The 27,787-nt window shown below is 32.8% G+C and overlaps 5 protein-coding genes and 2 long non-coding RNA genes across 17 annotated transcripts; 3 read left to right on the top strand and 4 right to left on the bottom strand.

The window, feature by feature from the left end:
• The first annotated feature begins 159 nt into the window (after positions 1–159).
• On the top strand, positions 160–4,201 carry LOC122570474 (chitooligosaccharidolytic beta-N-acetylglucosaminidase). The gene is made up of 6 exons (XM_043732836.1): positions 160–307; positions 969–1,377; positions 2,227–2,673; positions 2,816–3,327; positions 3,461–3,591; positions 3,773–4,201. The coding sequence occupies exons 1-6, from the start codon at positions 225–227 to the stop codon at positions 4,003–4,005; spliced, it is 1,815 nt and encodes a 604-aa protein (XP_043588771.1). The 5' UTR covers positions 160–224; the 3' UTR covers positions 4,006–4,201.
• On the bottom strand, positions 3,351–3,915 carry LOC122570477. The gene is made up of 2 exons (XR_006317822.1): positions 3,643–3,915; positions 3,351–3,539 (listed from the first exon to the last, which is right to left on the bottom strand). It is a non-coding gene; the product is annotated as an uncharacterized LOC122570477 (long non-coding RNA).
• On the bottom strand, positions 3,942–13,830 carry LOC122570472 (adenylate cyclase type 2). 5 transcript variants are annotated; one of them, XR_006317820.1, is made up of 20 exons: positions 13,595–13,830; positions 12,559–12,725; positions 11,927–12,256; positions 11,590–11,784; positions 11,394–11,500; positions 11,183–11,294; positions 10,912–11,039; positions 10,674–10,832; positions 10,458–10,605; positions 10,027–10,091; positions 9,484–9,589; positions 9,249–9,313; positions 8,925–9,095; positions 7,862–8,105; positions 7,474–7,637; positions 7,086–7,326; positions 6,747–7,001; positions 5,314–5,428; positions 4,274–4,658; positions 3,942–4,077 (listed from the first exon to the last, which is right to left on the bottom strand). XR_006317820.1 is itself a non-coding variant. In XM_043732829.1 (19 exons), the coding sequence occupies exons 1-19, from the start codon at positions 13,674–13,676 to the stop codon at positions 4,396–4,398; spliced, it is 3,117 nt and encodes a 1,038-aa protein (XP_043588764.1). In that variant the 5' UTR covers positions 13,677–13,830; the 3' UTR covers positions 4,267–4,395. The 5 variants fall into 5 exon arrangements, 4 of the variants coding, with proteins under 4 accessions (XP_043588764.1, XP_043588765.1, XP_043588766.1 ...); XM_043732829.1 differs by lacking the exon at positions 3,942–4,077 and having other exon boundaries at positions 4,267–4,658; XM_043732830.1 differs by lacking the exon at positions 3,942–4,077 and having other exon boundaries at positions 4,267–4,658; positions 10,458–10,590.
• LOC122570475 (protein PXR1-like) lies at positions 12,768–27,766 on the top strand. Of its 5 annotated transcripts, none has more exons than XM_043732840.1 (3): positions 12,768–13,509; positions 13,837–13,941; positions 27,172–27,766. In XM_043732840.1, the coding sequence occupies exons 1-3, from the start codon at positions 13,469–13,471 to the stop codon at positions 27,257–27,259; spliced, it is 234 nt and encodes a 77-aa protein (XP_043588775.1). In that variant the 5' UTR covers positions 12,768–13,468; the 3' UTR covers positions 27,260–27,766. The 5 variants fall into 5 exon arrangements, 4 of the variants coding, with proteins under 4 accessions (XP_043588775.1, XP_043588774.1, XP_043588772.1 ...); XM_043732839.1 differs by having other exon boundaries at positions 12,768–13,576; XM_043732837.1 differs by lacking the exon at positions 27,172–27,766 and adding an exon at positions 16,545–16,869 and having other exon boundaries at positions 12,785–13,576.
• On the bottom strand, positions 14,408–18,110 carry LOC122570473 (histone-lysine N-methyltransferase E(z)). Of its 3 annotated transcripts, none has more exons than XM_043732833.1 (12): positions 17,906–18,110; positions 17,524–17,837; positions 17,188–17,430; positions 16,896–17,112; positions 16,701–16,724; positions 16,329–16,429; positions 16,082–16,259; positions 15,622–15,996; positions 15,261–15,551; positions 14,995–15,177; positions 14,739–14,904; positions 14,408–14,669 (listed from the first exon to the last, which is right to left on the bottom strand). In XM_043732833.1, exons 1-12 carry the CDS (start codon positions 18,039–18,041, stop codon positions 14,609–14,611), a joined length of 2,289 nt encoding a protein of 762 aa, XP_043588768.1. In that variant the 5' UTR covers positions 18,042–18,110; the 3' UTR covers positions 14,408–14,608. The 3 variants fall into 3 exon arrangements, with proteins under 3 accessions (XP_043588768.1, XP_043588769.1, XP_043588770.1); XM_043732834.1 differs by having other exon boundaries at positions 17,524–17,825; XM_043732835.1 differs by lacking the exon at positions 16,701–16,724 and having other exon boundaries at positions 17,906–18,109.
• On the top strand, positions 16,883–18,793 carry LOC122570478. Its single transcript, XR_006317823.1, has 2 exons — positions 16,883–17,018; positions 18,023–18,793. It is a non-coding gene; the product is annotated as an uncharacterized LOC122570478 (long non-coding RNA).
• Positions 18,923–26,516, bottom strand: LOC122570471 (NPC intracellular cholesterol transporter 1 homolog 1b-like). Its single transcript, XM_043732828.1, has 23 exons — positions 26,024–26,516; positions 25,624–25,844; positions 25,343–25,473; positions 25,086–25,203; positions 24,701–24,890; positions 24,159–24,272; positions 23,704–23,921; positions 23,511–23,609; positions 23,222–23,424; positions 22,951–23,151; positions 22,672–22,876; positions 22,456–22,572; positions 22,137–22,317; positions 21,927–22,054; positions 21,588–21,845; positions 21,294–21,457; positions 21,079–21,194; positions 20,868–21,007; positions 20,549–20,745; positions 20,101–20,332; positions 19,783–19,896; positions 19,550–19,712; positions 18,923–19,397 (listed from the first exon to the last, which is right to left on the bottom strand). Exons 1-23 carry the CDS (start codon positions 26,238–26,240, stop codon positions 19,315–19,317), a joined length of 3,810 nt encoding a protein of 1,269 aa, XP_043588763.1. The 5' UTR covers positions 26,241–26,516; the 3' UTR covers positions 18,923–19,314.
• Positions 27,767–27,787: the final 21 nt, after the last annotated feature.

Raw genomic sequence — 27,787 nt, 5'->3', positions numbered from 1 at the left:
TTTATTATCAGTAATTAACTTGAATGGTATAAAAAAGAAACTCTTTTTCATCGAATTCGTTAAAATTCAAATTTATTAAACAGCAATGTCGTTACCCCACTTCGTGATTCTTTATCCAATCAAAATGGATTTAATCCATGTCGCTAAGCGAATAAAATCATTCGAATGAAGAGATATCCGCAGTATTCAGTCATTCGAAAGACGTATCTATGCACGGATGAAACATGCGAAGTATTAATATGCTCACTTTGTTACTTATCGTATTTATTATTGGAGTTAACACGAGTGATAATATTGGAGAATATAGGTAAGTAATTCTTTCTATTTTTTTAGATAAAATTTATAAATAATTTTTAAACAATTTATAAGAAAAGTAAAATAAGGAGACGTGTAGAATCAGCGTATAAAAGTTGAACGATTATAATTCAATGCAAACAGTTTTCCTTGAAAATTGACAAACAGACGGTAAGAGAAAGAGAGATTTGTTCCATTTTAACTTGTATAGTGAAAGCAGCAGGTAGATACTTACGCGTACGTGGCACCTTATTCATCTACATCATAGGTGATATTAAACAGAAAATTAAATGAAATTAAACACGAAAAAAATGCATTATTATCTCGAATCATAAATCGTAAATTTTCTAAATATTATAGTTTAAAAGTTATTAATAAATTCACGTTATAATAATTGTTAATCTTTGTTATACATGTATATTTTTGTTATACACACGAATAGATATATAATACATATCTTCATTTTTATTTCATTTTATTTATTTGGTTTATCAGTTAATGGCAGAAACAGTATTCTGATTTTTTTCTGAAAAGAAATGTTTTATTTTATCTATTTGGTTTATCAGTTAATGGCAGAAATAGTATTCTGATCATTTTTTTCTGAAAAGAAAAATGTTAAAGTTATATATCTATGAAGAAGGAGAAAAGAAGAAATCTATTAATTTTGATCACAGTTCACTATGGCATTATAAGTGCGAGGGTGGTCTCTGTAAGAAGGAGTTAATCACAAAGGATGTAACTGAACCCACTTCGTTGGAAGTATGCGAACTGTTTTGTGGTGCATCCAGTTCTCTGTGGCCAAAACCAACTGGTCACCTGTCTTTGAGCAAGAATATGGTTCAGCTTAATCCAGATAAGATTTTATTAGGCGATGTACAAACTGGGACACAAATTGAATATCTTCTTGAAAGGAATATATTTTTATTAAGAAATGTTGTAAAGAACATTGGCGGCAAATTAGCAAATGGTGGCGGGGTGGGCATGCTTATTCAATGCAAGGGTTATCTCGAAGATAACAACATTAAATTGACCTTGCACACGGACGAAAGCTACAATTTAACTGTAGCACAAACGAATAAAACGGTGAGCGCGTGGTAATCCTTTCACAAAAAGCTTTGTTTGTCGTTCAATATAATTTATATATATTTCATACGTTCGTAATTAATAACAGAAAGAGAAAGAGGAATTTATTATTTATTATTATTTTTTTATTTAGTCCGTGCCTCTCGGCTTTGGACGAACTTTCAGCTTTCTTTACAGCTCTTTATTGCACTAATCGCCTTCTTATCTCTAATCTAACACTAATGCTTATAATCTATTTCCGCTTATGCCTACGATTTATTGCAACTTAGCCTACACACTATTGCCACTTTGGTCTTTTTGCCTCCTTGCTGTGCTACCTTCCTATCCTTCCACCCCTTTTTGTATTGTCTTTACCCTTCTTTTCTCTATTATCGCTCTCAGGTCCATTAGTCCTTCCCCAGTCCCATTTAATATTTCTTCCATTTCCTTTGCTCCTCCTGTTATTTCACATTCTTTTAGTACATGTCTCAGGTCCTCTTCTTCCCCTCCACATAATCTGCACCTTCTTTCTTCCTCCTCTGAGAAAGAGGAATTTAAAAAACACTAAAAATTAACTGTGGTACAGTAGGAGGGGGATGAGGTGAGATAATCAGAGAAGGAAAGATCGTATCGAGAACGTTATTTCCTTAACATATTACTAATACATATTTATGGCTTTATACGTGAAGATAGTTCAGTACTTTGGAACAGGTTTTCGATTTTGTTTGCCGACGAACTTGAATTATTAACATAATTTTATACTTAACAAAATAATTTATATATCCTCCTAAATAAATACTCAAATATGTATGCAATATAAAATATATAATTACTCTTGTTTTTTTCTTTTTCTTATTTTATAATATATAGCTACTGGAAGTAACGATTATAGCGAAATCATATTTCGGTATACGACATGCTCTGGAAACATTGAGTCAATTGATCGTTTTCGACGATTTACGGAATCAGATTCAAATTCCGAGTGAAATGGTGATTGTTGATGGCCCTGTGTATCCTTACCGTGGCGTGCTATTGGATACTAGCCGAAATTTCATTGACAAGGCAACGATATTGCGAACGATCGACGGCATGGGCATGTCCAAATTAAATACGTTGCATTGGCACATTATCGATTCTCAAAGTTTTCCTTATGTTAGCAAAACATGGCCGGAATTTTCAAAATTTGGTTCTTATGCAGCTGACAAGATTTACAATCAAGAAGATGTGAAGGAAATTGTTGAATACGGCCTTATTCGCGGTGTTAGAGTATTACCGGAATTTGATGCCCCTGCCCACGTGGGAGAAGGGTGGCAATGGGTAATTGAATTTCTTTACTGTCCTTTATTTTATACGCTTTAACGAAAAAAAAAGGAATTAAAAGCAGGAGTTAAAATAAAAGAACAAGAAGTAGATGAAGAATGAAAAGCAAATGAAATTCTGATGATTCTATCGCTTTCAGATTGGAAATGATACAGTTGTTTGTTTCAAAGCACAATCCTGGAGAAATTACTGCGTTGAGCCACCTTGCGGTCAATTGAATCCGACTAATGAGAAAGTATACGAAATTCTCGAAGGAATATATAAAGACATGATACGGGATTTTCAACCAGATCTGTTTCATATGGGTGGAGATGAAGTGAATATAAACTGTTGGAATTCTTCAGCCGTTATTAGAAATTGGATGCAAACTGTAAAAAATTGGGATCTATCAGAATCAAGTTTTTATATGCTCTGGGATTATTTTCAAAAAAAGGCAATGGACAGGCTGAAAATCGCTAACGATGGAAAGGAGATACCTATCATTTTGTGGACTAGTGGCTTAACCAACGAACAAAATATTAAATATTTGGATCCTAAGAAGTATATCATTCAAGTATGGACAACCAAAGATGATCTTAGTATTGGTAGATTGTTACGAAATAATTTTAAATTAATTATTTCTAATTATGACGCTCTCTATTTAGATTGTGGGTAGGTAAATAAATATTTTCAAGTTATTATATTATTAGTAGTATTATAGATTATTAATATACTCGTAATTAACAATTTAATATTAGATTTTGGCATCCTCCACTTTCTATTTTGCTTATGTTTTTTCTTTTAGTTTCTCAGCTTGGGTAGGCGAGGGTAATAATTGGTGTTCTCCTTACAAAGGATGGCAGATCGTTTATGACAACTCTCTTCTGAAAATGATCAAATTGCAAAATCTCGAGAATAAAAAACATCTTATATTAGGTAAATATTTCTTTTTACTTTGAAATGCAAAGATCATATTATTATACCTACAATGTCCGATTGGGCTTCTTTTGTACATTTAAGAAGAAAGTGGCTTATTAAAGAGAAAAATTTAGCCATAGTGATGTCACACAACAATTATATACATATATAGTATAGGCATATCTTTGTGTTGTAACAGGAGGTGAAACAGCTCTTTGGACGGAACAAGCCGATAGCGCCTCAACTGATACGAAAATTTGGCCTAGATCCGCAGCATTTGCTGAGAGATTGTGGGCAGAGCCCAATTCAACTTGGATTCATGCTGAATATAGAATGCTGAGACATCGAGAACGATTCGTAAAAAGAGGAATCTCTGCTGAGACCTTACAACCTGAATGGTGTTTGCGAAATCAAGGACACTGTTACGATTAATCTGTCCTTAAAAAATGAATGAACAAAATCGTTTACTTCTTTCCTTCCTTTCTTTTTTCTTTTTCTCTGATCCTATCGATTTTGATTAACACTTCAATTATATATACATAATATGTATTTGCTTATGTGTGAATATATATAAACATATAATTGTTTGTTTATATAACAGTATAATATTAAATAATTCATAATTTTATCATATGTATTCATAATTTATTCACTAATGACATTACTAAGTAACAAGTATAAACTTAGGTTATACTCTTACTTTTTTTGGTTCGGCTTTTAGAACGAACAAAGTGACTGTTCCTCTATCTCTTTTCTTTCATTGCATTTTCCGTTTCATTTGCATCTTTAGATTTTGTCTGACCTAAGTCAAACATTCCTAAATTAAGTTTCTTCTTTGTCGTCGAATGGTGTTTTTACGAAATATGTTATTAAAGTTCCTTTTCCTTTGACATAAGTAGGGCCTCGACACGTCAATTCATAACCAGCAGCAATTAGAATCTTGGCTGTATCTTCAGTAACTTGAAGTTTTCCCATTTCCCCGCAACTATCCATTCTTGATGCTACGTTTACAGTATTTCCCCAAATATCGTATTGAGGTTTTTGTGCTCCGATCACCCCTGCTATCACAGGTCCATGATTTAAACCTATAACGAAAGAAGTTTTGTGATAAAACCAACTAGATTATACATGTACACTAATGGTTTTTTCCTTCTTAATAATAAGTTTTTTTTCTCCTTTCTCTCTTGAGGCGAACTTTTTGAAAAATGTACTATATTTTTGTATTTATTAAATGTCGTCCTCCCTCTCTATTATATTGTAGTATCGGAAAAAAGCTCTGGGGAAAATTCCGATGAACTACAGGTAGAAAACAATAAAAGTGCTGATGGGCCCGAAACAATGGAAATCCTGATGGGCCATATACCCGTGCTCCTTTATGACATTGGATAATTAAAAGGGATACTTGACCATGGGTCATCCACGTCTGTGGAACACATGTGCGTGCTAGGAATACCAAAACTGTGGTATACAAAGAAAGTTGTGAGTTGAGTTGCGAATTATCAATTTAGTTGCCTTAGTTATATCACATTACTGCATTAAGTTCACGTTAAATAACCATCGTTTCTGTTTAAATCATAATAAATAAATCCATAAAGATCAGAAACCAGTAATTTCTACAATATTTTCTTGTTCATTTCACAATAAATTATTTATTAAATCTCTTTTTTTGTATACTTTTGACGGATTAACGTTACATACACACAATATAGGTTCGTATTTATATTTTTGAAGGAAACTTACCCATTCTTAATTTAAATCTTTGAAAAGATTCCTTGTTGATTTGATCAAGGATTGTCATCAAAGCAAGAGCAAATTCAACGAGAATGATTATATTATGATCTTGTTTTGAAAGTTCCTGAAAGTGGAAAATGTTTAATTTTGTGTAATTGTTTAATTGAAATTTCGAAAAATATCGTTCATATTATACTATTATAACGTCAGAATGAAAAAGTAAATGTATTATGTATGTGTAAAAGTAAACATTCATAGTGTAAGTGCACTTATAATGTATCGAGAGGATGTACACGGGTACCCAAATATATGTTTTACGTCGTGGGACCTACCATAAACTATAATCCATCCCTCGATCAAGATAGCCACTATACTTATTCGGACCCGCAATAATCCTAAGGAACCGTTATCTTGCTAAAACTAACACTAACGCCGAACTTGGCACAACGATTCTCTTTTCAGCGGCTATTTAGTTCCTTATTGTAGTATGGCGGAAAGATTGTTAATCCTTAACCGAAAGACAAGACGAAATATATACTGTTCGGAATTTAGTTAGCCGTCCGTTTATGGCACGGACAGGCCCATTTCCCTCGTTAGGAAATTCCGAATTACATGTCCTCCCAGGGCGGTAAACGTAATGACCCGAGGTCAGGGAAAAATCCAGGTAAGGATCAGCCGGAAGGGCACGGTGGAGAGAAGAAATCCAACGGCTGGAGGAGAGAATCGGGAACGGGGGAGTTCAGTTCATCTTCAATCATCGAACAGTACAGACTTATCACGACAGTATTCCTCACTTACTTCCTTTAAGTGCTACAACTAGTACAAATAAAATGCCGAATAAATCTAACACTCGAGTTATTTCATCTTCTCCACCTTGAACGTTAAGTCATTCGAGGTACGCGATATCGACCGATCGGTTTGACCTGACCGGTTTAGTCGATAATTCGCAACATATACAGTGTTGCAATAAAGCGTAAGTACCGATAGGCCGAAAGGTTCGGGACACTACAATAGGCCCATCAAAATGCCTTCGGTCTTTCAGTCAAATAGTTACTAGAAAGAAGGCTAAGATGGCAAAGGGATGTTTGAGGGAGAAAATTGATTAACAGTCAGCTGTTGCGAGTTGGTTAATACATCTTCAATCAGTCGACATCATAAATTGTTATTTTCGTGAAAAGTACTTCTCTACTCGTCAATCGCATTCTAAGAGGTTATTAGAAATAAAAATGTATATTGAATCTGTTAACTCAGTGTTATAATCATTTTAACCACCCCTATTATCTTAACTGAAATATCGTTTCAGCTGATTCGTGGTGTTGATTATCGTATCGTAACGATAATTTACGACTCTCATTGGCACGTTACACCATGAACGCGTCTCCCCGCGAAACAGTTGAACAATATGTATATCTGTAACACATATGATCGATGTGCATTTTTACCTTTTCATCAATATCTTCTTTCCCTGGACTAAGACCAGAAGCCAACATATAAGTGCTACCGATAGTTTTAATTTTTTCGATTCCAGAAAATTTTGGTTTAAGCAACAATTTGTCAAAATCACATATAATTTCATTTAGAAGCCTCAGACATTCCAATCCTTGTTTATTTATGTCGGTCTCATCATAGAATTCCTTATAATTTGGAATGGATGCAAACATTACGGCAATACTGCTGTATCTTTCATGATAAAGATCCTATGGGAGAATTTCTAAGCGTGAGAAACATTTTTACTCGTTTACTGTTGTTGCTGTTTAAGTAGCGAGGTGTTAAATGTTCACCTGAGTTGCTCTGACGTTCGTTAAAAAATGCTCTGCTACATGAGCAGGCAATATGTTTTCGAGGAGAATCTTGTTAATACCTCTCATAGTTTCTACTTCATCCTGTTCTATTTTCAATTTATTTTGCCATAGAAAATCAGTTCTCGAAGTATATTCAATTTGTCTATCCAAAATGTGCAGCACGAGGCATACAAGTGCAAGCAAATAACAAATTGTGAATAAATAATGAATGCGATAATGTCTACGAAATAAGTCAAGTATATAGGTATAAACATTACAATTTGTTGCATACATACACATATGTATACACATAGATAAATAAATACCGACATTGAGATTTCAATATTTTTTATATAATTTTTTGAATAGTATGATTATTTCTACTTACTCGACGGCCTCGATCGCATTATACAATCGTGCGATTGGTGCTTGCGAAAACACAAATACGATTGTTGTTAGAGAGAGGAACATTGTGCAGAATTTTAGCAAAAAATCAACACGTAAATGTGTCCAACCTACGATTAAGGACATCACTGCAGTATATATATATAGCTGAAAAAGGAAGAAGAAAATACCCCTCCTGAATAAAATAACGCTTTTTTGTACTGTATCTGTATACATAGCTAGTATTACATAATCTCAAATTTTGATGTTATTTAATCAAGAACCATTACAATGGGAAGTTAATACACCTTGTTAGTCTAATCGTAAAAAAGAATGTTAGATGAAGTTAACTTTTTTCATGTACATATTTATGTATAAATATTGATACGTACTGGTACGATGACATCGTATTTGTTTGCCTGCTCGATATCGTTCAACAATATACTAAGAACGCATGACGTGATCGTTAAAATGACCGTAATTAAATATACTGTTATTCTGACTTCCCTGTTCAAAGATAACCAATTTCGTATATTGTTACCATCGATTTTAGTTTTAACATTTGACCAACATAATATGGAAAAAATGGATAAACATGATAGAACAGGTAGAAAACAACTGTAAACTGTGATGCTCCTGTAATAAAAATTTCTATGTGTAACGATCTATATAGGGTGTGTCCGGAATCGTGATACAATTACCGAAACTCATAGCGAAAAAATAAATTGAAAACGAAGAATAAAGTCTTTTTGTATAAGGATTTGTGGCAGATTTGTTTTTGGACGAAAGTAATTGAAAATTTTCCCGGTATACAGTAAGTATACTCTTATTTCTCTTTTACAGGTATATATACACGTGGACGTTTTTGGTACGGTAACCGCCAATGATATAGAGAAGATACGTACATATCCATTTCCGATCGACTAAATTACTACGGCGATATTGCTACAATATAGGATGTATGTATATAATCGATGACATTTCTCTTGAGCCAACTAATGGCAGAATCATCCTTTATAATACTTATTGTCGACTTGTATATATGTATTTATTTCATCCCGGAACGGAACAAACAAAAGAATGTGTCAAATCCTCCTTGACAAAGCTTATAACACAATCACAAAGGAAGACTACTTTTAAATAGAGATCTCATGTTGTATTCAGGCTGCTTAAGAGCAGTTATAAGCCATTGTTCGCGAGTGAGCACTCTCCTGAGCAAATAGGATTAGTCCCACTTAGATAGTATCGTCCCACCTTTATTAGGATAAAACGCGCCAAAGTCAGATGGGAAAGTTGCCGTGAACATTTTGTACAACGATGAATCAACATACATCCTAAATCAAGCTCAGACATTCCAAGTACGTCGCGCGTTTTTTGGATTGTTTTAATTATATAAATTATTTTACCAATACGAGGAAAATCGAATAATAAATTAGTCGGTTAGTAGGTGCTTACCTCGGTAAATACATAATTTGAATGGCGAAGATCATAGCATAAATAATAGTTGAAGCAAGGAGATACCACGGATATTGTTCATCAATCTGTTGGCGGTATTGAAGTTCTTGGTTTTGATCATAAAATCGATAAGTGAAGGATGACATGCCTTCGTTGCTCTGACACCATTTTCTATTGCGATGAACACGCATATGAATATTGAATATTGGATATGTATATATGTAGTGACGCTTAATTTATGCCATATATGTATGTATGTCTGTATGTATGAATATCATGCATGATATTTATGAAAACGAAAAATAAAGAAAAAGATAAACTCACCTTATATCGAGAAAACAATTAGAATTACTATTTACGAAAAGATTCGATTCAATCATAGCGATGCTCTATAAGAGATAAAGACACATAATACGTTAATTCCTATAGTTTAAATTCTTGATTTAATCATATCTCATAGTATTAATACAAGAAAGGACTAATTTTCCTTCTTTAGATTACTAACTAATTACTAACTAATTAAAACAATAAATTGGATGGCAATCAGTTATTTGCTTACCGTTAGGCCAATATTCTTGGCAAGTGTAGCTTCTACAACGTTGGCGAAAGGTTTATCAGCACCCCAACTTTCAACATATTTTGTCATTTTACTGCTTGGTCTTGATCTGCTCAAATATAGAGATGGAAATTATTTTAAATGTGTATTTATAGGTTGTTCTCTTCTTTTCTTCCATTTTCCTTTCTCTGTTTCTTTTTCTTTTTTTTTTTTTTTTTGAGTGACAATTATCGAAATATCAAAAGAAGACGTAAACAAATGATACTTTCTTAGCTTTTTGAATTCAGTTAAACATTACTCATTAGTGGTTAATACAGAAGGTATGAAGAAGAAGAATGTGATCATCATTTTAAAAGCTAAAAATGAACGATCCTGTTACGACATTAGCTATCTATTGACAGTGCACTAATTTCATTCGGGTTAGAGAATTATAATTACATTTAAAGCCAAATTTAAACGCGGGAAGGTGGCATTGTTACAGCATTGACACAGTTTCCATACGTGAATAGATCGAAATATCGAAACTGAACGATGTGCCGTGTTCACCTGGACGGTATGGAGACAGCACTGCGTTCGCGCTCATCATCCGTGTGATTTTCTTGGTTGGCTTTCTACCATAATACAAAATAAATCATTATGCATCAGATTTGGTTAACAAATTCAATAACTCGAACCAATGTTCGAAATATCATTATTGAAATAAGATGAATCAAACAGATTGTAATTGAATATTCTACTGCAGTAATCGATGGTAATTGAATAACTATTTTTTCTCAATACTCGATTGTTTTACCGATTTTGATACATACACGACATTTTTACCTTAATTTTTAGTTTAATTTAATTTATTGAAATTAATTTAAATCTTATGCACAGAGCATTAATCTTTGTATAACGAATATCAATGGAAAATTCTAATTTGTGATTAAAATGTTTATTGATAATAACACTGATGGAAGAGGAGGATTTGATCTCACCTTTGGTGGCACTATCAAAAAAGTTTCAATATTATGCTGGGCAAGATAGCTCTCTCGCGACCCTCCATTGCCAGGTTCCACTTCGAAGTGATTTCCAAGATGAAGCAGGGTAGCTTTAGTTATATGCACTCTCCTTGAAAAAAGAAAGCTATTCGAAAGTAAAGGCATTTTCCCTCGTTCCAACAAGCGAAGTATATGATAACTAGAATAAATTACCCCGGTAAACCACCGCTCTCCATATGGTTTGCCAGTGTAACATCATCACTCCAAACGTCAAATTGCCATTTTCGTAAACCAAGTACACCGCATAGCACGTTTCCGGTGTGTATTCCTATTCGCATATCCACATTGAATCCCGTTGCTTCGCGAACGAATCTAAGAAGAGGAACGATCGGTTATGTTTGTATCATTCTAGCATTGCGGAGGAAGGCCAGCTTATCCTTTCTTCTTCTACCTGATAGCATCTATCATTTGTAATCCCATAGTCACGCAATTGTACGCATGATTCGGTCGAGAAATGGGTAATCCTGAAACGCAGTAGTAACAGTCACCTAGGATTTTGATTCTCATGCATTGATTTTCCTAAAAATGGGAATTTGTGTTTTTTTACTCAAACATTATCAGGTTACGAATTTAAGTTACGATATTTCAGTAAGGCAGCAGACTCATTTTGTGCGATACTGAATAATAGGAGACGATCCAATAAAAAATGATCGCGATTTTACCTGAGCAATTTGATCGAATCTTCCGAATAGTTCGTTCAATATCTTTACCAAATTCGAGGCTGACAATTGTTCTGAGAGCGGCGTAAAATTAACAATGTCCGCATATAAAATACTGAAAGAGATATCATTATTCTTTCTACCTATTTTACGTTTGACTAACACTAATACTAGTACTAATGAAAGTAGTATTTGGTTCTATCCTTTAGCTTACCTAACATTGTTATATCGTTGCACGTACATTTCGTGGAATCTAGTTTGCGTATGTTTACGAGCCTCTTGACACGCATCTGCCATTTTCAACATAATGCTTCTTTTCACCTGTCTCAATTTTATTTAACAATGTCCAATATACTCGAACGGGCAATCAACAATGGTAATGTTTTATCAGAGGAAAATGCAAAGCTTACCTCAGCTGCAATATAAGCCGGAATAACGCTCAACAATAACTGTTCTTGTTGTTCTCTTTCACATTCTAACTTTATTCTGGATTCGATGACTGTTTTTGTTCTAGAAAACGTTCTATTGTGCGCTTTTGTAGTTAGGATACTATAATACGAACCCGACAAAACTGCAGCAAACAGAAAGACGATCTCGCTGCATGTCTAAATTAAATGGCAAGGAGAATGATCAAATAAGTAGACCCGAATATGGAAACAAAGTAAATGAAGATACAAAAAATAAAGTAGTAGTAGTAGTAGTAGAGGATATGCTAGTTTAAATAGGCAAACAGGTATATCGTCATACCTCGACTATTTGATAGTAGTTCGAGTGATCGAGAAACACGAATCGCATGCCTAAATGGACAACAATTAACGTAATTGCAAGAATCGTTGGTGTTTGTCGACTACCTCTCGGTAGTACAGCGATCATTGCGTGAACTGCGATAAACAAGGGTACCGAAGCACGTACGATTATAATTCCAACACCTAAAGTAGCAGACGCAATAAAGCCAATGAGAAGTCTGGCTTTAGCGGATGCTAACGAGGACGGTAGTTGCGTTATTAGTAGTAAACTTAATGAAGAGAATAATAATATCGTCAAAGTCGATATAGGGACAGTCGCTTTAGTTAAATCCTGTAACAAAACGAAACGAGTGGGCTAAGAATAATTTTAAGTTTTTTCTTTCTATGTTAGACTTTGGATACATAATATGTATACATACGATTACTTGCGGGTATATAGTAACGAAATTATGTATTGCAAACTAAATATACAATAACTATTTTTACGTATTTTACGTATGTACTCGTGTATACATATCTATTTCCCTTTGTTACGCTAAATAGTTTATGAGCGGTAAAAAGAGTACTCAGTTGAGTTACGAAATTAACGGTTTAACGCTATTTTAACGTTTCGTAGGGACGCATTAAATTTACCTGATAGTTAGGAACGCAGAGAATTGCTAGAGCGGGAATCAAGGCAACGACAGCAACGAGGAGAGTGCCAGCATAGAGGGAGGCTGTTAATTTCCCCTCGTATTTGCTTCGCAGTTGTTTTAAATCCTCAATGTCGGCTTCTTTTGCCACATGTTTCTCTGATTTTTCTACAATATGTCCATATATTGCATATATTAACTACTATTACTACTAAGGTTGAGAAATAGTAATACCCAAGAAAGTTAGACAATTGAAAAATCTCTAACTCGCATTGAATGCATCTCTATAAGCATCGAGAATCGAGAGCAATAGTATCGCGCAATAGTATAGTGTGTATATAGTATTGCATGCACATACGAACATATATAATGTATACATAGGTATAATACGTACGTAATGCAAGCAAATGGTATGTATGTATGCAAGTACGCACTGTTAAGCGATGTAAGAGGTGTAAGATATCTAATCCCTCTCCACATTACATTTTTTACGATCTTACAATTTTTAATTGTCTGTTTCATTTAAAACAAACCAAATCGACAAAAATTGCTCAATAAGAAAGAAAAACAGAACATCTAACGAATTCACGGTTCTTTCTCTCAATATGCCTCTAGCTTTAAGAGTTGGCTGATTGCCAGTACGAGCTATTTCCGATCTATGTAACTCAACGGAAATTTAGTTGGCTTTTTTCTTTATTGTTAGTCATGTGTAATGTTACCCTCGCAAAAAATTATGTTCGCGAATAGCTCAACAATAAATGTTATTAAAAGTATAGTTCACGTACAGTTCGAGCAAAATATATATCTATCTTAAATCGCAAATCTTTTTCTATTGTTTTATGATGCATTAACAGGCTCGGTTTCTTTTGTTTTATTTTATTTTTATGAATATATGAATGTAGATTGATAGGATGAACATCATTAATGTCAGTACATGCACATTTTTATCTCGGTAAAGAACTATTTGTATATGTATCTAGTTTTCTACTTGTATTCGCCTCTATTGAACATGACATCATGTAAGCTTAGATCATTACCTTCTGATGGCATAACACTGGTAAAATACTCCGTTTCTGTTTCGTGTTTTAATTCTTTCGACTGCTTAATTTTCTCAGTCATTGAATATTCAATATTTCCCACTTCTTTCAATTTTTAATCGATCAATCACACAAAACGTTTTTTGAGCGTTGCTCCGATAATTGTACAATCAGAAAGTGTTAAAGTGTAAATGGATCACAAGGAAAAAATATAACTATTATACACTGCAACCTATTCGTAGTTCTTGCACTTTTGGATCCCTTACCGCGATGGTGGGGAGAAGGAGAAGTAGGAAGAAGGAGAAGAAGAACAAGCGAAAGAAGGAAAGAGAAAAAGAGAAACAAAGGTAATAAACAGATTATCCGATCGATACAAGCAACATTTTTAACATTAACATGTTTAATTATGTTAATGAAATTCAATTGAAACTTGAAATTCAATGTAATTCAAGTGGAACGACACTTTGTTGTAAGTACAAAATTTAATGATTACAATGATATTCCGATATATGTGTATACAAACTATTTATAGCGATTACTATCTTGAAAATACGAAGATCGCTATTAATAGTTCAATTGTTTATCAAACAAGTTTATCACAGAGCTTTTCCATTATATGTTGTTTTAAATTAACACCGGTTATTTAGTCAGATTTATATTAAGTATTTGTACATACTATAACTTTCTTTATTACTATTAATCTTTGCTTGTGAAACGAAAAAGTAATATTTAATTTAATCACTTTCGATTTAGACATAAAACTGAATTAGATGATAAAGGATCATGAACAATGTTATAGACATTAAATCGGTATTTTCCAAAATATATGTATAATTTATTGATTAAAAAGACATAAACATATGTCGTAGTCCTAAGAATGGAAATTTATTAATTATATTTCTCTCTTCTTTGTTTTCATTTATTTTGTAACAAAAACTGTATTATTATTTCTTTTTTTTTATTTCTCTTCAATCTTTATCAAATATGTTACTGTCTAATGAATTTTATTTTACATTATAAAAATTCCATTTCACGTTCAATGCCCACGAATTTTAATTGCTCCGTTGGTCCATATCTATAGAAGAAGAAATATATAAATATAATGCGAAAATAATGTGGTACATAATAATGTTAGCAATTTTACCTGTAATCAAAAAATAATTCCTCGCCAGGCTGAATAGCTCTTTTTGCAAAAATACCTATCCTATGGTCGCCATTTACCATCATTACTTTTGCATAGCAATTAGGATTTATTGAATGATTCGCGAATCTTATTTTATTGCCCTTTCGAGTGGCATCCACAACAAAGTCTAAATGTTAAAAACGGCAAAATTAATAGAAATTTTATTGTTTTTCAAACATTGGTAGGAAACTATAAGACTTGTTACTATTTTTCTTACCGTTATTAAGGTTAAAGAGGAAACTACACATGTACTTATCATACACTTTGCCTCGTCTGTCAGCTTCATCTTGACTTATAATTTCACCACAATATTCCGATATAAATTCATTCTTTGCTGCAGATTCCTTGAGAAATATTCCCCAGCCAGCCACATCAGATGGTGCCATTAAAAGATGTTTGTCTGAAATTACATTATGCTTTATATGAAGTGAAAGTTAATGTTATGATTTCAAAAATATAAAGAATATATATGTATATACATACGAAGACCGCGTTGAACGCTAACGTTTTTGCACGATATTTTAGTAATATGAAACTGATCTGCACCGCATGTTTGGCATAGATCTGGGTCACATTCCCTAACAGCTAGGTAACAGGGGCACTGTTTTGTATTACATTGAGCTTTACATCTACATCCTGGAAAACGATTCTGACATTCGCTACTGCATTGGCAAAACTTCTCGCAGAAATTCTGGGCTTGTATACATGGACACGAGTTATCGCATTGTCTTCCCGGGTGATCACATGGAGCAAAATTATGAACATGATTGGCACCTTGAAAGCAAGAATATAACGTAAATTATGAATTTATAGAAAGTAATATTATTTATTTTAGAATATTCACCAGAATCCTTTTTTAGCTGTATTTTTCTACAATGCATTGACCAAAGACGGTGTTTCTTTTTTTTCTTTCGTGGTGGCGTAAAGTCCTTCAAATTTTCGACTGCTGGAATATCTGACGCTTCTTTCTGTGCAAACTGATATACTTCCTGACATGTTTTAGTCAGCATTATTTGTGCTAATGCGCACGGATTACCAGGGAAAGCTTTATGAAGAGCTCGAAACAAACTTTGCTCTGAACCTGTCCATGAAGGTTCGCTTTCTGTCTTTATTCGTTTATCGAGACCCAGAAGAGTAAATGGAGTTTGATTTTCCGGTTGAGCTTGATCTTCCATCAATTCTTCAGATTTTGTTTCTTTATTAACGTTTTGTTTAAAATCTATAAACCAATACGATCACAACATATGAATCAATGTAGATACTACATAGCTTATTTAGAAAAAGTCAGTCATTCTGTATATTACCTTGACAACCACCTGCCTGACTATACTTATTGCTATCATTGCTATCTTCACTACTTGCTTCGTTTCCGGAATCTACGCTTGCTTGTTTCCGTACCTTTCTGGGTCCACCGCGTTTCTCATCGCTTTCCTCGTCTTTTATATCTGCCGCTTGTGCAGCAAGTTTTTCTTTCATGCCTTCCTATGAAACAAAATCCGCGTTTTAGTTGCCTGCTTTTCTTGTTATTGTTATTGTTATTCTTGTTTTTACCAAATGCATGTAACATTCTGTTCCACAAGGTTCAGAAAAAGGTTTCAAATCAGGTCCCTTTCGTTTTTGCAAATTTGGTCCTGGATGACAGACTTGAAGTCCTATAAGTAACAATGTAAATTCAGTGTGAAGCTATTTCTAAAGGAAAGTATCGCAGACGATGTAGAATTTAGTATGTGTTCACAGCGTCGAACGACCAACGAAATATGATTGCAGATGTATCCTTGATGGCTTCTCCATGCTAAACGAAACAAATAAACCGAATAAAGAACGAAGAAGAAAGAAAAGGGAGAAAGAAAGAGAAGATAAAAGTAAAACGAGAAAGAAGCGTTTGTTCAAATATGATCGTTTGTATGCAGTGTTGTTCTTTACCTGACGGCGACGCTCCCCTGGCTGCTACAATAAATCAGGAATCATAAATGATTGTAATTAACAGATGATCAATTTAAGGCAGGGATACAGCATGGTGTATAGCCATTAGGTTGTATCTCAATACAGATCTTTATAATTAAATGATATAACCAATTTAAGAAGAGTGAAACATTTATGTCCTATTTTTATACTCACGATGGAGGAAACAGTCGTATTTGAAGCACCTTCTACAAAATAACGTATGGAAGGAATGCATTGTTTGTTCTCTAGGTACACTCTTTGCATTCACTCCATCAATATTCGGTGTACATTCTGGAGGTAAGATATTGGGATCCGATCTCTCCGTTAATTCTATATATTTTTCTTTTAATTCTTCTGGCCTACCTTTGTCAGGGAACATACTAGATATTGCCTAAAAAATTAATATAATGATACTATAAATGTTATAAATAATAAGGTAAAATTAGTTTCTATATATGCCTCTTACATTAAATATATGCATAGATGGAAATGGACTTTTATCAGTTTTAACTTCTTCCAATAATTTTTCTGTTTTAATTTCTGTTTTAATAAGAATATCCTTCTTATCTTTATCTTTATCATCTTCTTTTTCTTTTCCTTTCTTTACTTGTTCTCTATCCCTGTCTTCTTTTTCATACTGTATCAAAGCATTTACTAAATCCACAAAAATTGAATCATCCATGAAGCCCGATTCTCTGTCTCCATGTACCTAGAATCAATCGATTAAACTTACTTTCCATAATGATAAATCATTATTTCATTTTAACAAAGATAGCTTTTATTCTCATTATATCGCACATACTTTTCCATCATAATTTTTTATTAACTCTTCGATAAATGTACCATCTTGGTCTAAAATTTCATCCCCCATATAAGGTATGTTATGCAATACTGTTTCATCTTCAACCATAAAATTCTGTTGTATTGGAGCCCATGTATACATGGTTGGTATAGGAGTGACTGCATTAATGATCTTAACAGGACATGATTGTACATCATTGTCAGAACTGGTTACTTCTGCCTTTTTCATACAGGATACATGTGGTGGTATATCTTGCATTGCAAGCCACATTGCTTTTCCGTCTGCCCATCGTTTTTGTTCAACTATTAAAAGATCTAAGAAGTAGTAAAAATTCAGGACAAGATTTGCTTTAACGTTAATGAGAAATAAAGAGTATACTAACCGGACATAATCTTACGGTTTTGATTCCAAGCAATTTTTACCTCGTCTGCCCGTTTATAGCGTTTCATTTGTCTTAAACGCATGTATTCTGATTTTACCCGCTTTTTCCATTCTGCAGATACCTTTGCTTTCGACATTGCAACAAAAGCTTATTCCGAATACTACAAAATGGTGTATGAGTACTTGGATTTCTTTTATTACTGAACTGTCTTTATTTGACAGTAGATGTCTATGATGTGATGACGTCGATAGGAGTGATATGGCGGTAAATTCAAATCCAAATCCAAATAAACAAAATTCCAAAATGGATATGAATGTGTACATTAAGAATGAAATTCGAAGTCATTTACATGAAGAGTCAGACGCATTTATACATATATCTATATATGATGATGGCAAGAAGAAAAACACAAATACCCTATCGAAAAACTCTGAATTAGTTATTAAAGAATAATATTTATATATTAATAGTTTCTGAAAAATGTATTTAATCTTATAATTAATCGACTCGTGTTTCAACTATAAAAAAAGTTATAAATTGTACTTTGGCAATCATTTTCTTAACTTGGACTCTGTACATATATCATACAATACACGTGCATTTCGGGTACAATGGCGGAATGAAAGCAGCACTATGATTCGAGAGTCATTGAAGTGGAACTGGCGGGAAAATCCTTGATTGGACAGAGCCTGATTCACGTGGTCTGACCTAAGTATGCAGTTCTAGACAATAGAGCATGGAGAAGGGTGTTAGGAGAAAGAGGCTCGAAGAAAGAAAAGAATCACTTTCATCATCTTTTTCTATCTTGAAATGTAACTTGTACCTCTCACTAAATAAAATACTTGATTTTGAGAAATAAATAAAATTTAATATGAAATTGTTATAAAATTTGAAATACAATTTTTGATATCTCATTTTTTATACATTATAATTATTGATTGTTTCAAATTTATAAAAAGAACACCATTTCTTAATAACATAAAATATAAACACATAATGAGATGCAAACATTATATATAACTGAAAATATCTAAAATGAGACATTACACATCGAAATTTAAAAAATGTTATCAGGAAACGATGGTCAAAGAATGAAAATTATTTTATTTTTTCTGCTTAATCTTCTGTCTGATATTCAATAATTTGAAGTGCAGGACCGGCATTTCAATGATTCGATGTTGAGATGTAATATGTACAACTTTTCTAATATTTAGGCAGATATGTGATATTATTAATTATTTTTATTCGATAGAAATATATTTTTAGAAATAATAATTTAATATATATTCTATTTTATATATGATTCTAATGTGTTTCAAAACTAAGTAGAAAATTAATTTGTTTTCGCGCTCTTAAAATGTAATAATAATTTATGGACAAAAACCCTTTGTACATTTTACACGTTGTTATTATTTGTTGAATGTGATATTGTTTATATATCCTCCATTTTTGTTTTCATTCTTTGCTACCTTTGTTAACGTTCTTGAAGGACCTAAAATTGATTCATAATTGTTATATACTCGCAAAAATAATGTATCGGCATTATAGTTAAGTATATCTAACTACTTTATGTATTTTATAATACAAAATGTATACGATATAGCTTTAAAAGAGTTGTACGATGTGCAACTTTATTTCCCCTACCTATGAAACTCAGTAGCACCGGTAAAAATATTAGACCATGCGCAGCACCAAAAAGTACAATACTCAAATACATTCGAAAGAAAAATATTTGGAAGATTTGAGTTTTCGAAAACGCCAGTATAATGATACCTACGATTTTCGTTAATGTGATTCCCGAGAATACCTGCAACGGAACAAAACGAAAGAAAACATATTAATTAGAATATTGATAGACAAAGAGTATTTATACATACCGAGCTTCCCATGTTGTTAAGTGCGTCAGACGCACGATCAACTTTTGTTTTCTTCGTAGATTTTAAATACGAATGTATGATATGACTGCAAAATTCTACGGATATACCAGCGGCCTGTAAGAAGTTGAGATTTAATCGAATATATTTAATTATTTTTACATATCTGTCTTCTGTGATCATAGTTGATCTTCATAAGATTTCTACGGATTTCAACGCTCTGTTATACATTATTCAAATATGTACATATACATAAATAGTATAGATTCGTGTAATTCGTTGTTAGTATGCAATTATATGTGTGCCATTTTGTTACCATACCACTACTAAATTGACGAGAGAAACTGCGTTTAATTGAATATGCCACCAATACATAAGACCGCCTATATTTACGATGATCATGAGTACTGTCAGTATTACTATTATCGCCGAAAATAACGACAATTCTGTTAGGATCAGAGTCACTACAAAGATGACACAAAGAGAGAAACCCAATGACGATAGCGTTTCTTTCCAGATTGTGAGATACTGCTCGTAATACACATAGAATACGCTGTAAGAAATAATTTATCAAATTTTTCATACGCACAATTTTTCATTAACAATAGCAGTAACGATAATAATGATATAATGGTATAATGATGATATTTGTGTAGGTATATATGTATATACGTATATAATCTGGGAAATTTATAAAAATTCGATTTTGAGAAAGTGGTGCATTTGAGTTAAAAATCTATAAAAGTAAATAAAAATAAAAGAGACAAACCTGTATGGAAATATAGTTATCTTCTCGTTGGTTAGATGTTTACTATTTATCATAGTAGTAATATTGTCCGCGACAGTTCTAGCAGATCTCAATGCTTCGTACCAATCAGATGACTTTTTTAACGGGGTATGATATCCCATAAAATAACTATCCTTAACATCCGTTAAACTGTCTTTGCCTGTATAATAATTTATTGCCTACAAATATGTAAATAATGATTCCAGAATGTTAGTAGAACATAAGAAATCAGATGTAATTGTAGATGTAAGAGGAGAAGAAGCAGGAGGCGCAGGGAAGAAAGATATACAAATAATCTTACATCAAAGTATGCAGCACGACCTGATTTTGCGCAGTTTGGGTCTGGAATATCTTGTATAAAGTAGGATACATATTTTCGGAAACTGTACGGATCTGGTCGATGGTCCGCGTCGATATAAATCTCGCACTCCTTACACGAATCTGTAATAGAAATGTTGGTTATAATAAAATAATAACCGGTTCGTAGAAATATGAAATCTTGTGATAATTACAGTTCGTGTGTGGACAAAAGGATTGATTATTTTGAAAGTATTTGCAGCAGCCGTTAATTTGTGACCAATCCATATAATCGTCTATCCAAGATGAAGCTGCTTTCGACAAATACGATCTGCGATTGGATAGCGAATAATCCTATTAGCAAAGTTCCGAGTGAAGGATGCATATCATTAAGAACAATTCGAATGCAATGGAATTGCATTATACAAACGTTTGAGGTTGCTTAGCAGCCGAATAAATTTGCGTGTATAGAGAATCGCTATTACATCCTTGACCACCACAAATTATATTTTGCACCATTTTACTACTATAATTAAGTCCAGGAGTTACCACGAAATAAACAGGTGGGCCCATTGATAAAAGGTCTTCCATAAACTGAAAAATTCCGAATATTCAGTCGCGTTATGATATACGAGGTAACTATCATCGCCATTTTCAACACAGTTATCATTACTATTAAATTATCGCATAGCGGTACATATAATCCATACAATAAAGACATTACCTGAAAGTATTTTAAAACATAAGAATCTGCAGGCATCGAAAGTTTTTGATCCAATCCGATACTAATATCTGGCAATACTATTACGTGTGTAACTAGTACTCCGATGAATATGATTAATACGATTATTCTGATCGGTGTTTTCATAAGAAAAGGTGTGTAAAAACGTTTGAAGATCGTATGTACGAAACTGAAGTTTTCTCCGACTATAAAATTCTTTTTTTTCGTTTTTATGCAACATAATACATCCAAAAAATTATTCTAGAGTATTAAAGAGTTAAAAAATTAGTTTAATAAATATATATGTATATAATAATATATAATAGATATAATATCATTTACCTCGAATCGTTGCTCGTCCAACGATAAAAGGCTAACAAACGCAGTTGTTTGCAGCAAAAAATTGATTAAGATAGACACAAATGCATAGAGTGCAAAAGTATTTACCGCAGGCATTGTCGATAATGTCCCTGCAAATGAAAATGTTCAGTGAATAATAGTTAAATGTTTAATAAAGAATAAACGTTAAACGTCAAAAATATCGATACTAACCGATAAGGAAGCAGAAGCATTCAGACATACTAGTGAGTAACATTGATGGTCCAACTTCGGCCATGATTCTGCCGATATGATTAGGCACCGATTCTCCGCTACGTCTTGGATTTCTTTGATGCGTATTAATCAAAATAAAAATATTATCTACGCCCACAGCTAGTACCAGAAACGGAATTACCTGTTTATGTAGATACTATATGTATATATATTCTTAACACATAAGTATTTATGTATTGTACAGGAAACGTCTACGTATTGCAGATGAAAAAAGCGGTTATTCTGTTATTTGAGATTTCCTTTATATCTACTCACTTACCTCGATCGTGAGTAGTGTCGTGGGTATTCCAATATAGCCAAATATACCAAGGGAAGAAGCTACTGACGCTATTACGGTGATAACTCCACCGATACTTAATATTATTTTACTGTTTGCCTAAAACGACAGAAACATGAAAAAGGAGAACAAATGCGACAATATGAACGTAGACGAACGTGATTATTAACTACATATATATCAAAGAGAAAAACTTACAAAATACTTTTTAACGGAACATTTTATTTCGCTTAAGGCAAAAGCTACATAAAGAAACATCAACACGTAACTGAATATTACTGTTACTGCTTCTGCTTTCGACGATCGCTCTAATTCATCCTCAATTGATTTCTCCGTAGTATAGGCGACATCCATAAATTTTGGTCTCTTTTTTACATCCCATTCTTTCATAAAGTCAATGAATCTAAAAGATCAAGTCAAATGATTGAATATTTCGATGGAAAAGTGGTCAATCCTGTTTTTGTGAATCAATTTTACCGCTGTTCCCACTTGCGAGTTGCATCAAGTTCAGTTTTGTTTAGTGAGTTTTTTACAAGAAACGATAAAATCAATCCGGTCGATTTGATGTAATCTGTCGCGTCGTAGTTGAATTCGTTCTCACGAAGAAATCCTCCAAAGGCTAGCGCGGGTAAAACCGGCCCCTTGTACGGTGCCAGACATTCAGGATTGTATGCATTTCTTCAAAAGAGATATGATAAAAGAAATTGGTAATAACAATAGCAATGTACGATAAATACTCCTTACTTACTGAGCACACTTGTACAATTGATCCAAATAATTTACTTCATACGAATCCGATGTATCTATCTTATTAAACGAAGAGAGATTATTTTGAAAATATCCCCATGCACTTTGCACTGTACAAAGATCCAAAGTAACGGGGCCAAAAAATTCGCTTTGAACAGGAGCATAACAGATATGTTCCAAACCTTCTCCGTCGTCTTGTCCAAGCTGAAAATTTCAATATCAACGCGGTCTCGTTCATATTATATGTATTTTTTCCTCCCATTCAACATTTTTTTTATCTTTTATCTTACTTGCAATATATTTTCTTGGAGATCATATACAGCGAGCAAAAACTCCTTGTTGAATACAGGACCGAATTCAAGGTTACCATTTGGTGTGTTGTGGATTATCTAAATATAATTTGAAACATACGCTTACGTATTCGAATACTTAACATGTCTACTACGTTTATGTTTAAAATTTCGGATAACTGAACAACTTTACCTTATCAAGGCCCACGGATTTAATGTAAACCTGCTCAGTTCTGTAGAACGGTTGAAAATGAGAATCGAAGTAATTTTTCTCAAGTCTAGCTCTGCTAGTAGGTGCTGCCCAAATTTCTATCGGGTTACTTGTTATAGAAAGATACGTTATTCCGTAACTTAATCCCAATATTACGTACGAAAAGATGACTAACGTGAGGGATGGATATTTTGCGAATGCTATCGAACATAAGTATAGTTAGTGTAATCGCACTATTCACATCAGTAAAGATAACAGGATAATCACTAACGATATATGGATACATATAATATATAAAGATATATGTATAAACGTATAGTGATAAACGTAATTCAGTACTATGATTAATAATAGATTACTTTGATTAATATCCAATACAACACACGTATTGTACTTATGTAAATACATAAATCGATAAAGTAATTAGAAAAACGTACCTTTGCCCCAAAGAGTGAAAGCCACATGAAATATTTTATGATATCTTCTAAAAATAATCCGTTTTTTTACGTCTTCATCTTCCATTTCGTCTTCTTCATCGTCGGGTGTTTTCACTGCAACGATTTGATACTTTTACACTACATGTCAAACAGATATAGAACAGATATAAATTCGCTTATATTCACTAATGCACGTAAGTGCCTATATATGTACTTGTACTACATAGTACTACATATATCGTGATATATGCAGAATGATTTTTCAGTATTATTCGTTGGCGATTAGTAGATATCGTAAAGCCCTTATTTAAAAAAACACTTACGAAAGGAATGTTTTCAACATTTTTATCATGGTCATTTGTTGTACGCTCGATACTAATAAATTTGGTTCAAAACATGTTCTTTTTACGTGGCCGCAAATATCTAATAAATTGTGCATCACGTTTGATCTAACGCTATGTACATATGTATTTACAATGTACATAACATACAAGTATGTATAAGCACTTATATAAGCCGCTTGTATTAAATATTACGAATACCTGAACGGAATCTTCTCTGTACTAATTGATATACAATTGTGATGAATAAGGAGATTAAAATGATTACAATTGCTGTTATGATACCATAGGCGTTCATTCCAAAAAGAATGAAGGGAACATTATCACCTTCGACAAATTTGATAAGAGGACAGGATTTTGGACAGTCAACGCAACTACATGCCGATAAACCCTGTTAAAAAAGAAGGCAAATATAAGTCATTTTTTATATTATAGTAACAGTTTATGTACTGTATGTGTACATATGTATGTGTTTAATTATATGTGTATTGGTCTACTCTTTGTATGTGTATTCAATGTGTATCATTTGATACACATGTGAATCACAATGTGAATTATTTCACTGTGTATTCGTCTTTAGACTCACATCATACTGTTCGTCACATGTCTTCGTAGTTTCGTTCCAATATGGTTTATCCGTGATAAAAGTCATTCGAAAGGCTATAAAACCATTTGCAACCGGATCACCTTGAAACTCGTACCATCTACGATTATACTTCTTTGAAATTTTGGTATAAGTATGTAAATAGATAATTTACGTAAATTTACGTAAATATCTATTGTTTCATGTAAACGGTCTGTTTCATGTGACGGTAGGATGGTTTACATTTTATAATTGCTTACAATTTTGCATTGCATCTACTAGCACCGTGAACTCCACAAGCGAGATCCATAGCTAAATTTCCGGATGCTGGATACACGACATTCTTACAGGAATCATAGGTATCGTTCATATATTTTTCATCAATATAAACCTAAAACGATTGAAAATGGATATAATTTATTTATTCATGCGAAAGGTTGAAGAATAAATAGAATAGATTTTTCGAGAGACATTAAATTTTTTACATTTAACGAATTTGTTATGTCATAGAATGGTATTAAAGCGCGTCTGATTCACTCACTTCCAATTCTTCGACGTATTCTTTGTTTTCAGAAGTTTTATTTGTTTTCGTGACATTGAGAAATCTACTTTGTTCAGGACTACAACTTAAATCGCATAGTAATTTATATACATTTTTTATACAAGTTGGACATCGGCCAAAGATGGTTTCGGCCATGGATAGCTGTGTAACTAACGTTTCAATATTATCAGAGTTGCAACATAATTCTGGTTCATTCGAACCTAAAACATTTACACGTCACTATATATTTAAATATATATATAAATAGAGAAACATGATACATGAGAAACGAATAACCAATAAGTAAAGATACAAGTAATGTTCAAGGTGAAAATGAAAATGAAAATGAAAATGAAAATGAAAATGAAAATGAAAATGAAAATAAAAATGAAACTAATACCTATATTTTCGAAATATTGTGGACATTTTCCACGGAGAAGTTCTGAGGTTGTTAAGTTATTGATTGGTTTTGCAGGATTGTTTGCCACACACGGAAGCTGCAAATTGTTCCGGGTACCACACTTTCCGTACCATACACAGTGGTATTTATCTGTGCATTGCGTTAATTGTAACATATAACACAATAGTAGTAAAACAAATGTTCTGTTTCGACTCATATTGCGAATAATTGAAAACTCAAGCGTGAATTTCGGATTTCACCCGTAGATTATGTTAACTTCATAGAGTTTGGTTCTTTTCTTCTTCGATACCTCTTAACTTCCTTCCTTCACAATCACTACCAACAAATGATTTGATAACTACTTTTTCATTAATGTCACCTATGAATCGTTTGTTTTGTTACTCGATCGAAGAATCAGCCTGGAATACCTTAAACTATGGTCACTTTTCGTCTTCATATCGAATTTATCGAACATCTTATCGTGTGATTGAAAACATTAATAAAGGAGCTGTTAGAAAGAGATGAACATTTACAATGAAATTAAACTTCTCGTAAGCAGTAATGGAAATATAAAAACTTATCTAAACAGAGTACATCGTAGATTAACATCGATATACTTAATAAATCATTGATAATAATCGGTTCGTGCAGGGTCGGTTTAAAGATTTTCAAGCCTGGAACATCTGCAGAATGATTTAACGGTGATCCTCTTCATACAAAAATGAAAAGGGGAGAGGTGTGTTGAAATGAAATAAATTTCCATAAATATAAAATAAGACTTATTTTGCAATAAATCATATCGAAATATTTTTATAAAATCCAGTTTCTTTTGTAATTTTTTCATTTTTACAAAAGTTTTTATAAGAATAATATGTTATATAAATTTATTGTATATACAGCGTTTGGCCGAATAATTCCTTATGAAGAAACAAGAAAAAACTATAGAGTAAAATATTTTCATATAACGCTCCGTTTCAGAGAAAAACAACATTGAAAATTTATCGAGTATATATACTTGATAGAAGAAAGAAGAAACAATATATAGTAGCTTATTAATAAAATTTAGAACTTATAAAACAAACTACCGTTACAAAATTTTTTTCAAAGCATTTTCAAATTTTTGTTCCAACTTAGATAATTATTTTCAGGGACTTAAAAAGTGGGAAGTCCCTCGTGAAGGCACTTAATCCGTACCTGGCCTCAGTATCAAGTTGTGCACACCTGCGTTCTATCTAATTTCGATTGGAGATAACAATACACCTGTGTTATGTACTTTGTCATAGTTACCGAATCATTCTTATTCTACAATATTATTTTTAAATTTTACTCTTGTATATATGTATATATAATAAAATCAGATAGAATCGTAATAAAAGAAAGAGCAATACGTAAGAACGATGAATGGAGTAGAAAATGAGGTAGAAAAGATACACATCTTTGATACTGAATAATCATATTTTAATAACTTAATGATTGTACAAATGGATCATTCTTGAACATTTCCGTGTAACCGAGGAACAATAACAATAAATACAGGAATTATCATAATTATATAATGTTCATTACTAATGTATAATTACACAAAACATAAACAACATGTTTGCACTGCCTTTGCGTATTTATACGTAAGGTACAAGGTTTCTCAATTTCTGATTCATCACACAAGTGTGCATATGTATTAATGACAGGGAAATAATATACGTAGAAATATTCGTTATATCGTCATTGTATTCTATACTTGTTTTATTTTAACACGACCGGCCC

This window comes from Bombus pyrosoma, linkage group LG9 (assembly GCF_014825855.1).
Source record: "Bombus pyrosoma isolate SC7728 linkage group LG9, ASM1482585v1, whole genome shotgun sequence".
Taxonomy (NCBI): Eukaryota; Metazoa; Arthropoda; class Insecta; order Hymenoptera; family Apidae; genus Bombus; species Bombus pyrosoma.
The sequence above is the reverse complement of the archived record's forward strand: the minus strand, read 5'-3'. Positions and strand labels throughout refer to the sequence as shown.

Bases quoted from the DNA above. Each gene is read 5' to 3' on its own strand.
- LOC122570474 (XM_043732836.1), top strand. From the start codon at position 225: ATGCGAAGTATTAATATGCTCACTTTGTTACTTATCGTATTTATTATT. The intron at 1,378-2,226 runs GTGAGCGCGTGG...TATAATATATAG, and splicing joins TAGCACAAACGAATAAAACG to CTACTGGAAGTAACGATTAT. The intron at 3,592-3,772 runs GTAAATATTTCT...GTGTTGTAACAG, and splicing joins TAAAAAACATCTTATATTAG to GAGGTGAAACAGCTCTTTGG.
- LOC122570475 (XM_043732837.1), top strand. From the start codon at position 13,482: ATGTCAGTACATGCACATTTTTATCTCGGTAAAGAACTATTTGTATAT. The intron at 13,577-13,836 runs GTAAGCTTAGAT...ACCTATTCGTAG, and splicing joins TCTATTGAACATGACATCAT to TTCTTGCACTTTTGGATCCC. The intron at 13,942-16,544 runs GTAATAAACAGA...ATATGATTGCAG, and splicing joins AGAGAAAAAGAGAAACAAAG to ATGTATCCTTGATGGCTTCT.
- LOC122570472 (XM_043732829.1), bottom strand. From the start codon at position 13,676: ATGACTGAGAAAATTAAGCAGTCGAAAGAATTAAAACACGAAACAGAA. The intron at 11,295-11,393 runs GTAAGCTAAAGG...TATCTCTTTCAG, and splicing joins CAACGATATAACAATGTTAG to TATTTTATATGCGGACATTG. The intron at 8,106-8,924 runs GTAAGCACCTAC...TTTTTATTACAG, and splicing joins CAAATTATGTATTTACCGAG to GAGCATCACAGTTTACAGTT.
- LOC122570473 (XM_043732833.1), bottom strand. From the start codon at position 18,041: ATGTCGAAAGCAAAGGTATCTGCAGAATGGAAAAAGCGGGTAAAATCA. The intron at 17,113-17,187 runs GTAAGAGGCATA...TTAATTTTTTAG, and splicing joins CATCTATGCATATATTTAAT to GCAATATCTAGTATGTTCCC. The intron at 14,670-14,738 runs GTAAAATTGCTA...CTTCTTCTATAG, and splicing joins GAATTATTTTTTGATTACAG to ATATGGACCAACGGAGCAAT.
- LOC122570471 (XM_043732828.1), bottom strand. From the start codon at position 26,240: ATGAGTCGAAACAGAACATTTGTTTTACTACTATTGTGTTATATGTTA. The intron at 23,425-23,510 runs GTAAGATAAAAG...TGAAATTTTCAG, and splicing joins TCCAAGAAAATATATTGCAA to CTTGGACAAGACGACGGAGA. The intron at 20,746-20,867 runs GTAAGATTATTT...ACATATTTGTAG, and splicing joins GTCGTGCTGCATACTTTGAT to GCAATAAATTATTATACAGG.